Genomic DNA, 12,883 nt, shown 5'->3' with positions numbered 1-12,883 from the left:
TATCATGGTGCAAACTACAATGCACAGCAAATCAGGATTTCAGTTTATTTAGGGGGCACAGATCTCCCCAAGTTAACAAATTCCTTCAGCAGAATAAAAATAACTCATCAGTATAAGATCAGCACACCACACCAACCCTGTACGCACAGATTCAAACCACTCAAGAATCCTAGATTTAGTCTCCAGTGGTTTTAATACAGTTCAGTAGGTAGATCTGCATAATTTCTAGCTAAGTTCAAGGGAATGTACTTTTAATACTGTTCAAATAAAATGAAAACGCAAGTTCCCAGAGAAAATCCAAAACAAGGATTCCTATGATTTAAAAGAATAGTCTCACATTCTTAGTGAGAGATGTCCTAAGGGGGAAAAAGAAAATTGTAAAAAAGTGTTTAAATGTTTCAGTAACCATACTACTGGAGGTAAGGTTAGTATTATAATTCTAAAACTATTGTGTAATGTTGGATAAAGCAAATGGGCAAATACCATCTCCAATGTCCTTGAGAACTAGGTTTCTCGGTGCAGGAAAAACAAGATACAAATGCAAAACAAACAAAAAAGATAAAAATACTACAGTCCTGAATTCGATTTGAAAATATCAATATGAATTCATGAACCTTTAAGACTGCTCACTGAAAAGGACTAGAAAACAATGACCAAGCCAGTAGCAATAACAGCCACATCCAACCTAGTTTGTGATCTCCAAGTACCATTTCCCATCAAAAGGAACCAGGACTCCTTGGAGAAATGGCTGTACAAGATGATCCAGGAGTATCACGTTATACCAGGTAGCAAGGAAGCTGTCAAGACTAGTACAACTGTATCATAAGGACTCAGAAGCCAACTTAGAGAAGCTCCCATAGGAGCAAAGAATTACAACATAGCAAATGTGTTCAGATCCATGAGTTCACAATAATACAAAAAAAAAAAAATTAACTGGTCACTATTAGAAAATTTTATTTTGAAGGATGGAAAATAAAATGGAAGAATCAAGAATTTATCTTATGGGAAACAAACAGATGCAAAGAAAGTACTCTTTTTAGAAGTATTTCAGTCAGTAAATGAAAAAATAAATGAAAAAGTTCGAAAATCTAAGGGATCAATGGATTTACACATTGACCACCCATGGCTAGAAGCACTTAACAAAAAGAGGCACCCAGACACTGTATGTCTCCTGAAACAATACCCCACCACTCGTGAAGTAATCCTCAAACCCTTACCAATTCTTAAAGCAATAATTTGAACTTAAATCTGATTAAGACTTGCCTTCCTCCAAAAAGCAAAAAAAAAAAACCCAAAATTTAACTGCATCTGATCAAGGCTCTACATCAATTATCAACTTACAGGCAGCAGAGGAGCATTTGAAAGTGCATGTAAGATGTGATGGGTCAGATACAGAGACTGGGACCAACAACCCAGAACAAACAACCCAGTTTCTTCAATAAACAAACTGCAATAAAAAAGTGGGAGTGATGAAATGAGAACCTACAAATCTAAAGAGATTCGGATCCAGATGCAAACAATTGTTTAAAAATGAGAAATTTACATAATGCATATTCAGTAACATTAAGGAATTTTACTTAGGTGTAATAATGGTACTGTGAATATGTTTTTTAAAGTACTTAGCTTTTAGAGATGCATTCTGAAATACAGGATGATATAATGTCTGAATCTGCTTCAACACAATACTGAAAGGGGGAACTGGATATGAGTTTAGCTGACTGGCCATTTTAAAAACAAACAAGCGCATAGAAAGAGATCAGACTTGTGGTCAGGTGCAGGGTTGGACGAAGGCAAGTCAAAAGGTACAAATTTCTAGTTATAAGATTAAAAGCATACTTGAGATGTAATGTACAACACGATAAATATAATTACTGCTGTTATATATTAAAGTTGTTAAGAGAGTATATCCTGAGTTCTCTCTACAAGAAAACATTTTTTTTCCTATTTCTTTCATTTTTTACCTATCTGAGATGATGGATGTTCACCACAATAAATGTATTGTGATAATCACTTCGTGATGTAATCATTATGCTGCTCACCTTAAATTTATACAATGCTGTATGTCAATTATATCTCAATAAAACTGGAAGAAAAAAAAGAGTGGCCACCATGAGTCAAAAATTGTCTCAAACGAGGGTAGGGTACTTGAAAACTCATTATAATACTCAGTCTACATTTGTCTGTTTGAAATTCTTCAAAATACAGGTTTTTCAAATTTTATAAACTAGGACTAATTTTTATAATAAAAAATAAAAACAGTAAACAGACTGACCCTAATGCCCAAGAGAGTAAGAGTTGAAAGAAATTATCTAAGTCATTCAAAATATTTTATTGGACTACTCTTATCAACTAGGATGAACTCTCAGACCAACATCAATTTAAGTACCAAGAAATCCTTTATGTTAAAAAAAAATTCAATAAAGATGTGAAGTTTTCTGCACTTAAACATATGTAATTTACAATTTAAACAAAAAAACTAAAATGGTATAAAAATCTCTCCCTTGGATTATTTTGTATAAATAAATATAAGAACAAATTCAAGAACTGAAGCAGAATAACTATGCAAATTGACATTTAACAAAATAATTTTGAAAGAGTCATACATACACACATATATATAATAAACCCATTTAATACTGGATAAATTTTCTAAGCCTATTATTTTTATGACTGATACAGAAATAAGTCTTATCTTATTAAAGGTGAACTTAAATATCAAAATCTGTAAATTTTTAAACTCTAATTATGATTACACAAAGAAATCTAATGATAAACTGCAGCTTTTTACAATGTCTATGTTTTGGACATAATATCTAAAATTTACTTTGTCTCACTTAACACCAAAAATTAAAACGTTTAGCACCATACCGTCTGACAAAAATTTGATCCTCAAGCCTCTAGGGCCTAAGGTAGCAAAAAGAAATGGAACTCTTTTAAAATGTCTGTGTTTGAGGATAATAAGGTTATTATTTCAGGCTTTTTAAACAAAATAATTTGTTCATCTAACTCCAGGTAATGACACGTTGTGTAAAACAGCGATCTATTTTACAGATTTCATGAGTAATTCACTTTTTGAGCTCACGAGAGGGCCCAGGGATTGCAAAGTCTCAAGCACCAAAGAAAATCCTTTAGTATGACTTTAACAAGGTCTGACAACAAACTTGCACTACCTGGCTTAGGGACTGTATGCACTTTAACTGAATGTGATGGTTCACCAGAGCCCAACTTCTCTTCTATATCTTGTGACTGAATTAATTCATTAGATTCTTCTTTCTTTGAGCTCTTTATTTTCTTCTTCTCTTCACTCTCTAAGCTCTCTCTGAAGTCACCACTGAGTGTTCTAAGGTCACACTGTGCATCCAATTTCGTTATTAATGCAAAGTCACCCGCAACAGCATCCTCCACGGTGGGCTCCATGGGCTCATCTACAAACCAAAAAAGATCCAAGTCCATCAGTCAGGCCGTCTGACACAATTAAGACACACATGGGAAAAAATGCCCCTTTTTGATTCAACACAGCAGAGACTAGTGTGTCCACCAAATCCATTCCCCTGTCTTCTGAAGTCAGAGCTGTAGTTAAGACCATGATTACTACCAAGGGAATGCACTGCCAGTCCCTTCACAAGCTGTAGCCACGCTCCCGTCAATGGAATATAACCACCTGAAATGTCCAATTGTGACTCGCTTGTTTTTAAGGAAATCTATGACCCTGAACTTCCACCCTTCCCCCTCCCCACTGGCTGGATTAGCAAAAACCAGAGTGACTTTGGAAATGATATGTTGAAGAGAGTCCCAGAATGGCTGAGGTAGGAGCAGAGCTGCAGGTGGATCTGGAACACCCTCACTGGACTGTTATATGAGGAAAGAAACAGACTTCTATCATTTTTCAGTCTATGCATTTTAGTGTCTCTTTGTTAAACTTTTACCCTAATGAGTATTAGCACTCCTATGAATTAAGTTGCAGGTATAAATAATTCAGAAGTCTACAAGTCAAATAAAGACTTAAATGTAAAAGCTACATAAAAAGACAGGCAATCCTCAATTTACAAATGAACAACCTGGGGAGGGTATAGCTCAGTGGTAGAGTGCATGCTTAGCAAGCACGAGGTCCCGGGTTCAATCCCCACTACATCCATTAAAAATAAACAGATATAGATAGATAGATAGATAGATAGATAGATAGATAGACAGACAGACAGACAGACAGACAAACCTAATTGCTTCCCCATCAAAAAATAAAACAAACAAATGGGTAGCATCCTCAAAATCTGAATATTAATTTTTGAAATTCAGAGGATGATTCCTGGTCACTGAAAAAAACTGTATACTAACTAACCAAGAAAATCCGTTTAACCTTTAAGGTTATACATGAACATTACTAAACAGAGCTATACCAAAATTCTGATGTTTCCAATATGACCTAGAGCCCTCCAGCCTCTTTGTTGTCCCCAGCTCTGCCAAGTCTGCTCCAAGTAGTTCTGAATTATGGTCTGTTAAGGACAGTGCACGAGGGCAAAGAACTTACCTGTCCTGTTGGTCACTGTACCTCCAGTACTTAAAAGAGGTACTAGGACATTGTAGGCATTCAAAACATACTTGGGGAACAGATTAACAACCTAAGACTGGGGTGAGAGGCTCCCAGGATTAGGCATTTTCTATGGTAAAAGTGAAAAAGAGCTCTAGGAATGGGCGGTATTCCCAATTTTTATGGTCATGTATTTGGCAGTGCCTATAGGAAATCTTAAAAAAAAAAGCAACAAAAACTCTGAAAAAACTGAAAAAGCAAAGTATCTGTAACCCAAGTAAATTAAATGTTACTAATTACCTTTCAGGAAAATTCACAATTCAAAATTTATTAGAAAGTAAGAAACAATTTCAGGCAATATAATTTACTGAAGACCTTCCTCAAACACGGAAAAGCTGAGCTTTGCTCAGCACTGTAAGTGGTCACGCAATCTTGTGTGAGTTGCATATAAGCATCTCTATCTCTCTAGGGATAATGCCACTTTCTATGTAATTCACAAGCCTATTAAGGACCAAATAAAATTAAGAATTCTCAAAGAACTGTGAAAACTAAAATTTCAATAAACTCCAGGAAATCACATCTTTAAAGTGGTCCTCTCTTCTTCCCAAACGAGACTTTCCCTGGCATATACTCCCCATATCCTTGATTTAGCGGGCAGTGCTAACAGTGACAGCAGGGCTAAGAGCAGTCATCACCATCACAGTAACAGCAGTGTCTGATTATAGTGGGACCCCTTTCCCCTACCTAAGAAATGACTGAAAGTAAGAACCTCGGAAAGAAAGATCAATTTAAAGTAAACAGTTTTTAGACCCCATCTCATCTTACCCTCACAATGTCCTTTTGAAATTTCCCCTTTAGCCAGAAATTTCAACATTTTCTTCAAAACCTTCTTGTGAGATTTTGATGGCTGAAACTGTAAAGGTTGGCACCTGGGAAAGCAAAATAAATATTTAAAAGGTTAACTCAAATTTTGAAGAAATCAAATCACTTCTGCATAGTACTACAATGAGGCCAAGTTCATGCCTCAGATTTCTGGGTAAAGACAGAGCTTAATGTAGCCTCTAATCCCACCCCAAATCTCACTAAACTACAGTTAAGAGATTATTTTAAAAAGGGAAAAGACATAAACCACTAGGGAAAAACGAATAGAAGAAATGCTGGAAACCAGAAAGCCGATGCACAGTGCTCACTGACTCAGCAGACCAAAGAAGGCTGAATCCTAAGCCAGAGGTTATCCAGTTTTCTCTACATTACCCCTAAAAGTCTTAAGAATTGGTGAGACCTGATACCTCAGAGGATAAGAGTGAAAATGAGTCTAAAAATAGGAAGATCCCTTGAAAGTCTGTTTTGGAAGCAGTTACATATATGATAGTCTCCCTCATTTTACACAAATGACTCTCTACACAACCCAGGAGAAAACGGCAAACGTTTAAGAAAGAGTAAAAATAAGGTCTCTTATATGAGGGATACAGGCACAGATGAAAGCAATGGACTGCACTGGAAACAGCAAGCTTCAACAGAAGTCTACATGCTGAATGTTGAGACCTCCAACCCACTCCCCAACCCAACCCCAGAACAGCAGATGGTAATTTCTCTCCAGAATGTGATCAGACCTTAAAATACTGACATCAGGGATTCTTCCACAGAGCAGCCTAGCCAGATCACCCTACTTAAAGCCCACAGTAAACAAGGCCCAACAGAGTAGGTAAAATTTCCAATGGGGACACTGGAAAGCTGGAATCACCAGACACTTGAGGAGGGCATCTAATACAAAGATAGGTGCAAAAAAATTGGGGAAAGCAATTTGGAGGCTACGGATAAAGAGTACACAGGAAGAAGGGAGTCTAAAAAATTTAAAAGTCCAAGAACAAAAATCCCTCTTAGAAGTAAAATATAATAGAATAAAAAATTAAACAGAAGACAGAAGATTTGGAAAATTAAGTTGAGGAAATCTCCCAAAAGATGTGGAAAACTGAAAAGAAAATTAGAGTACCAGTCTAAAAAGTCCAATGTCTGAATAAAGACATTATAGAAGAGATAAGGAAAAGGGAAAAGAGAAGATCGACCAAAAAAAGAAAATTTCTCTGAACTGAAGGACATGATGGGAGGAGCCCCTACATTGAAGTCTGTATGCAATGAATGAAAACACAGTGCCAAATATATTATGAAATATCAGAACACTGAAGACAAAAAAACCTCTGAAGAGAAAAAGTACGTTTTGGACAAAGGAATAAGAATCAGAATGCCATTGGGACTTCTCAACACTGGACTCCCTAACAATGGAGCGAAGCTTTCAAAATTCTAAAGGAAAATTATTTTCAATCTACGCTTCTCTACCCAGCCAAATTTTAAGTTAAGTTTGAATAGTGAACAAACACATTTTCAGACACACACAGTCTCAAAAAATTCACCTCTCATGTATTTTTTTCTCAGGAAGCTATTAGAAGATATGCTTCACTAAAATGAGGGGATAATACAAGAAAGAGGGTAGAGGAGACAGAATCCAACTCAAGACCCAAAGAGAATCCTCAAGATGACAGTTAAAAAGAGATAACAGGATGACAGTGACGAACAAGGTGTAGAGACCACCGGTCCAGACCAGAGCAGGTCAGAAGACTCCACAAGAGATTTTCTTCAAGAAGATAAAAATGGTAAGAGTAAAAAGCATCCAAACACACCAAGAGGAAATTTATACCGATGGAAGTACCTAGAAAACTATGAAACTAAAAATAGCAACGATCAACTCCAGGGAAAGTAAAAACTTGTGCAGGAAAGAAAAAGTAATCATGGGCTACTACACAGCTGAGCTTGTGAGGCCTATTTACGCAGACATAATGACATGACTACATCTATCCAAAAGGACAGTATTTGGAAGCTGGGGATGAGGACAAATAAATAAACATGAGCTTGAATGTGACAGTGGGGTAGGGGTGAAATAAAGTTAAATCTCTATCTTTCAAAGAGAGAAGCCCAGAGATAACGGGGAAAACCAATTTTAAAAATCAAGCATTATAATTATATAAGCATGTTACTTAAAGACAGAATCAGTTAAGAGATTTGAAAGTGACTGCACCGGGAAACAAAAAATTGGATGGGGGTTTCAGAGGATTGCTATTTTGCAAAATAAGCTTTATGGAACTATTTGATTCTTTAAATTATTAGCAGATATAATACTGTTAAAAAGTAAAACTAAAAAAAAAGCAAAAATTCATAGCCAGGAAGTTCATCCTCATTCAGGCTCACATATGGGCAGGCCCCAGCGTTTGCCTCACAAGAAGCCAAGTTGTAGGCTAGACCACCTTGCCTTTACATAAGGCCTCATAAGGCCTCACTGTAGTATAATCAAAAGAATAAATATGCAAAATGACTCCATAAGATCGATATAAACACTGAAGTTATGTAAAGGATAACAATTCAGGAAATGTTTGATTCCATGCAAAATTACAAAATGCAAAGAAAAATTCACACTTCATAATTATTTTGTTTTACAATGTTAACCAAATCCTTTCCCATAAAAGCAATATACCTGGAAGAGTGCTTTGTATGAGACAAGCACCCAATAAATTATAGAAGCTTTTACCTTTTTCTTTAACCCACTAAAATTGGCCTTTTCTGATTAAAGATTCTCAGGATTCAGTCCTGACACTTATTTGAACAGAATTCTAGCCATATTCCAATAATAAACTGCTATCTGAAGCAAAATGACTTGTGCCTTTGAAGATGCCACCACTTCCTAACCATTAAAGCTGAAGGAGCTACTCTGTCATTTTATACTACATGAGATGCTGTCAGCAAACCAGACATCCATCTTTTCTCTTTATTGTACCAGGCCTATGACCAGTTAGATAAGAGAAAGGATTCTTAACCAGTAATCAGCGACATTCTGAAAGTCAGTGATCATCCTAAAATTAATGTGTAAAATATTACATATTTTTGTCTGTATGCCTCCTCTCTTACTGTACTGTTTTGTTGCAGAGAGGGTCTGTAACTTTCATCAAATTCTCTTTAATTCCAAAACAGATTAAGAGCAACTACGGGAGACAGCTGTGAGGACAAGCCAAGCGTGATGGACACAACTGCGTTTGCTTTTTTATTGAGAGTACATACACACACACCGAAACTGCAGACGCGCTTCACGATGTTTACATACTTTCCCTATTTTCTACCAGAAGGCGAAAGGGGAATGGGAAGGAGGATGAGGGAGAAGAGAAAGACCTTTACAATCAGAGAAGGAAAAATCCTTCCACGTTAGGGTAGAGGAAGAGGGGCACAGGGGAAAGATAAAAGATTGTATAAAATCAAGCAAGCAAACATTTTGTAGGAAAAGAAAAAAGACTTTTTAGATTAAGTTTTCCAATGACAAAAACAAGACTGAACATATGCGGGTTAAGCGTCAGCCCTCCTCCTCACACAGGACCCTATGACACTGCTTGAATAAAATCACTGTACCGAGCAATACACTAGAATGTGGAAAATCCTAAGCTAAAACCTATAAAAATTTAGTATCTAAAAGTAATTTAAGTATTTACCAATATTCTCCCAGTATTTCATGTATTATTGACTAGATTGCTAAATAGTATATTTTTTCATATCATATTTATAAATGAACAATCCAACATTATTAAAAGCTATTGATCGGCACATGAATATAGCATCAGTATGCAGAAAAAACACAACTCATTTGCTTTCCTTTATAAAGAATGTCTACCTAGGATAGAAATAAACATTTAGAAAAAAGCAAGATTCTACGAAAAAAATTATACACAATCTTCATATTAACAGAATTCTAGTAGTTAAAATTCTTACCTTATTGTGTACTGAGGACAACAAGTTTGGTTCATGACAGGTTTGTACATATATTTTCCGCTTCTAAAATTATAAAATAGTTTTGTTAATTTCATACAAATTTTTCAAATGTAGCCAAGTAGATTAGTACAGGGGTACAAAAATCTAAGGAAAAATCTAACCAACAGGTAAACAAAAATCGGGTAAAATCTAATTAACAGTTAAAAATGCATTTAGGCTTAGTTACTCTTCATAAGCTAACTAATATTGCAGTATGGGTATACGAAGGGCCAGAGTAGCGTCTTCTTTCCTAAACCTTTACATATGTACCCCATGGTTAATGATCTCAATTACCCTCTTTTCAGCATCTGCAGTCCCTTACATGCTTCAACCTGCCATCTCCCTCAACACTGGAAAGGGCAGAGAAAACTGCCCAGGATGCTGTGGGACTGATGTGTGCTGCTGCCTACTCCATCCACACTTGGGGGTTCCATGTGCAAGCACAATGTACCCCCAAACCAATCTGATCCTTTCCATGCTTTCTGGATCTCAGTTAATGCAGAGTCATGACATTATGAGCTGAAGTTTGTCCCCTCAAAATGCATTATGTTGAAGTCCTGATCACCAGCACCTCAGAGTGTGACTGTATTTGGAGATAAGGCCTTGTGAGAGGTGATTAGGCTTAAAATGAAGCTGTTAGGATGCACCCTAATCCAATCTGACTGCTGTCCGTATAGGAAAAGGAAACTGGACATAAAGAGAGACATTAAACACGGGGGATGCACATGCACAGAGAAAGTACCACATGAGGGCACAGCGAGGCAGCAGACAGGTGCAAGCCAAGGAGAGAGGCCTCAGGAGAAACCAAAGCTGTGGACATATTGATTTTGGATTTCCAGCCTCCAGAACCATGAGAAAATAAATTCCTCTTGTGTAAGCTGCCCGATCTGTGGTATTTCATTATGGCTGCCCCAGTAAAGACATGAGTTCAGTTCCCGAGCCAGGCTCCTGGGAGTCCTCCCACATTCTTCCCTCTAATGCACCTCCCTTTCCTGACAGCAAGTGCTCCACTTCTAAAATGTCTCCTAAGTCTATTCCCTCTGATCTATCTCCTAATCTACAGCCACTGCTCCTGACGACGACAGTGGTCCTCACCATCTCACATCTGGATACTGCAATCACCTCTGGAACTAGTCTTCTGGCTTTCAGAATCGCCCCCTCAGATACCTTTCTGCTATCTGAATGATCACTTCCAAATCACAAATTCCATCAAACTTCTCTCTGACATAAGAGCCTTCAGTAGCTTCCTTGTACCTTAAAAAAAAAAAAAAAGTTCCCTATCACGGCAGTCTTTGAACATCTGACTATATTCATCTACTTCCGGAGAAAGCTGTGTAGTTTCATGTGCTGTACTCAAGCCCATGTCTTCTGGGGAGTAGTGGCACTTAACGTTGCTCATGTTTATGTAAGGAACTTCACCTAATAGTTATTCTAAAATCATCTACATAAAAATAACGACCAAAAAATCTTAGCCATCAAAGGCAACGTGTGGACCTTAAGGGAACCCTGATTCAAATTAAGCAATGGGGGGAGAAAGAAAATGTTTGAGACAGGCAGAAAATCTAATCAAAACTAGGTAACAGGTGACATCAAATAATGATTATTAAATTTGGAAAGTATGGCAATGGTATTCTGGATATGTTAAGAAAAAAATTCTTCCCTCTTAGAAACACATATTTAGTACAGCTATAATGACATGATATCTGAAATTTGCTTTAAATAATTTTGTGGGGGGAGTGGGGAGGTATCTTATTCCATTGGGGCTGCCGTAACAAAATGCCACAGACTGAGTGGCTTACAAACAACAGAAATTTACTCCTCATGGTTCTAGGGGCTGGGAAGTCCAAGATCAAGGTGTCAGATTTGTTGTCAGGTGGAGACAAGCCTTCTGGTTCATCGTTTTGTTGTGTCCTCACGTGGCAGAAGAGCAAGGGAGAGCTCCGTGGTCTGTTATAAGGGCACTAATCTCATTTATCAGGGTTCCATCTTCATGACCTAATCGCCTCCCAAAGGCCTCACCTCCAAATACCATCACATTGGGAGTTACGATTTAACATATGAACTTTGGCGGGAACACCAACATTCAGTACATTGCAGGGAGCAAGGAAAACTGATGAAACAAGATTGGCAAAATGTTAACCTGATGATAGGTATATGAGGTTTATTATAATGTACTCTCTACATTTGTCAAATTTTCCTTATAAATACCCTAAAAACGAGAACCAAATCTCTACACAACAAAATGTAATAAAAATTCTTTTAAATCTCTTTTCAACAACAGGAAAACATTTTAAAGGCAAACAATATCTTTCAATTATGAGAAGAACCTGAGGAATATCAGAAGTATCTTTGCATCAAGGACCTTTACCTTCGCCATCCTCGGTCTATGAGATCCTGATAATCCTGAACAGTCATGGAATGTGCCCACATGCCTGAAAAATAAGTGTCATGTTATTACAGCAGGTGGAACTTCTCACTTTTCTAAACTCACATGATTTTTAAAATGTGAATACTGAAGCAAAAAATATACCTAGCTCACAGGGGAGAAATGAAAGTCTGCACATACTTCATACTTATTAGTTTGACAAAATACACAATACAAATGAAACACAGGATGTATCAAGGTTATCCTAATTTTTAAAATTAAGTGATCACATTCAGTTCAGGATTAGTCAATAGTCTCTATGACATTATAATTTTAGGTCCTCACTGCAATCAAATTACATCACACCTTTAAACCATAATATTATCTCACATAATTTAATAAGCTGGTCTTTTCAGAAGAATTAGAAAGCAAGTAAGTTCTCCTGGTTTTCACATGTGTTTACAGAACAGTCTCATACATTGAAAACAGGACAAAACTATACATACAACAATATTCCTTTTAAGTATAAAACCTGAAAGAAATCCAAATGCCTAGGAACAGAAAAGTGATTACTGGGACTGTGGTATTATCAATATGACGAAATAATTATGCAACCAGGAAAAAAAATAAAGACTAAGAAAACACTGATTGTTAAAAGAAAAATGAGTTTTACCCTTGTAAACAGTAAACTGCAACAGACGTATGTAAAGACAGAGACAGGCTCGAGAAAGAAGGATGTGAGAAAAGTATGGGTGCTCGAGCACAGCAGAAATGTCCACAAGCCTGGCAGGCGCTCATTAACACCAAGTTACTCTGAAGCTCAACTTCCTCATCTGTGAAATAGAAATAATAAAACCTACCTACCCAATAGATGGAGCGCCCTGTATTATTAAAATCAAAATCGAGACAGAAGTTTTTACAGTTCTCTCTTTAGGTGAAAAGGTCGAAAGCAGATTTGTTTCCATAGAACTTTAAACGAAGGATATTTATATTAATCGGTTTTTCTCTTAATGAAATTACGAGAAAAAGATAATTAAGGACCTATTAAATATAAACTTCAGGCAGGTTTAATATAAGTTGTTTGTTACATATATATTATAATCGCTATTCTAAAATTCTGCGAGAGAGAAGGGAGGAATCGCTAAGAA

At 36.7% G+C, this 12,883-nt stretch overlaps 1 protein-coding gene across 13 annotated transcripts in view; it reads right to left on the bottom strand.

The window, feature by feature from the left end:
- Nucleotides 1-12,883, bottom strand: part of ATE1 (arginyltransferase 1) — a 171,868-nt gene that overhangs the window by 145,006 nt on the left and 13,979 nt on the right. For 12 of the 13 annotated variants that reach the window (XM_074373521.1, XM_074373525.1, XM_074373519.1 and 9 more), the window contains exons 2-5: nucleotides 11,739-11,802; nucleotides 9,332-9,394; nucleotides 5,351-5,454; nucleotides 3,171-3,425 (exon numbers count right to left, since the gene is read on the bottom strand). In XM_074373521.1, coding sequence (XP_074229622.1) covers nucleotides 3,171-3,425; nucleotides 5,351-5,454; nucleotides 9,332-9,394; nucleotides 11,739-11,800 — 484 coding nt within the window. In that variant the 5' untranslated portion in view covers nucleotides 11,801-11,802. Of the gene's footprint in view, nucleotides 1-3,170; nucleotides 3,426-5,350; nucleotides 5,455-9,331; nucleotides 9,395-11,738; nucleotides 11,808-12,883 lie in introns of those variants that run through there. The other variant, XM_074373526.1, reaches the window with a different exon arrangement.

Source organism: Camelus bactrianus, chromosome 11 (assembly GCF_048773025.1).
Source record: "Camelus bactrianus isolate YW-2024 breed Bactrian camel chromosome 11, ASM4877302v1, whole genome shotgun sequence".
NCBI lineage: Eukaryota > Metazoa > Chordata > Mammalia > Artiodactyla > Camelidae > Camelus > Camelus bactrianus.
The sequence above is the reverse complement of the archived record's forward strand: the minus strand, read 5'-3'. Positions and strand labels throughout refer to the sequence as shown.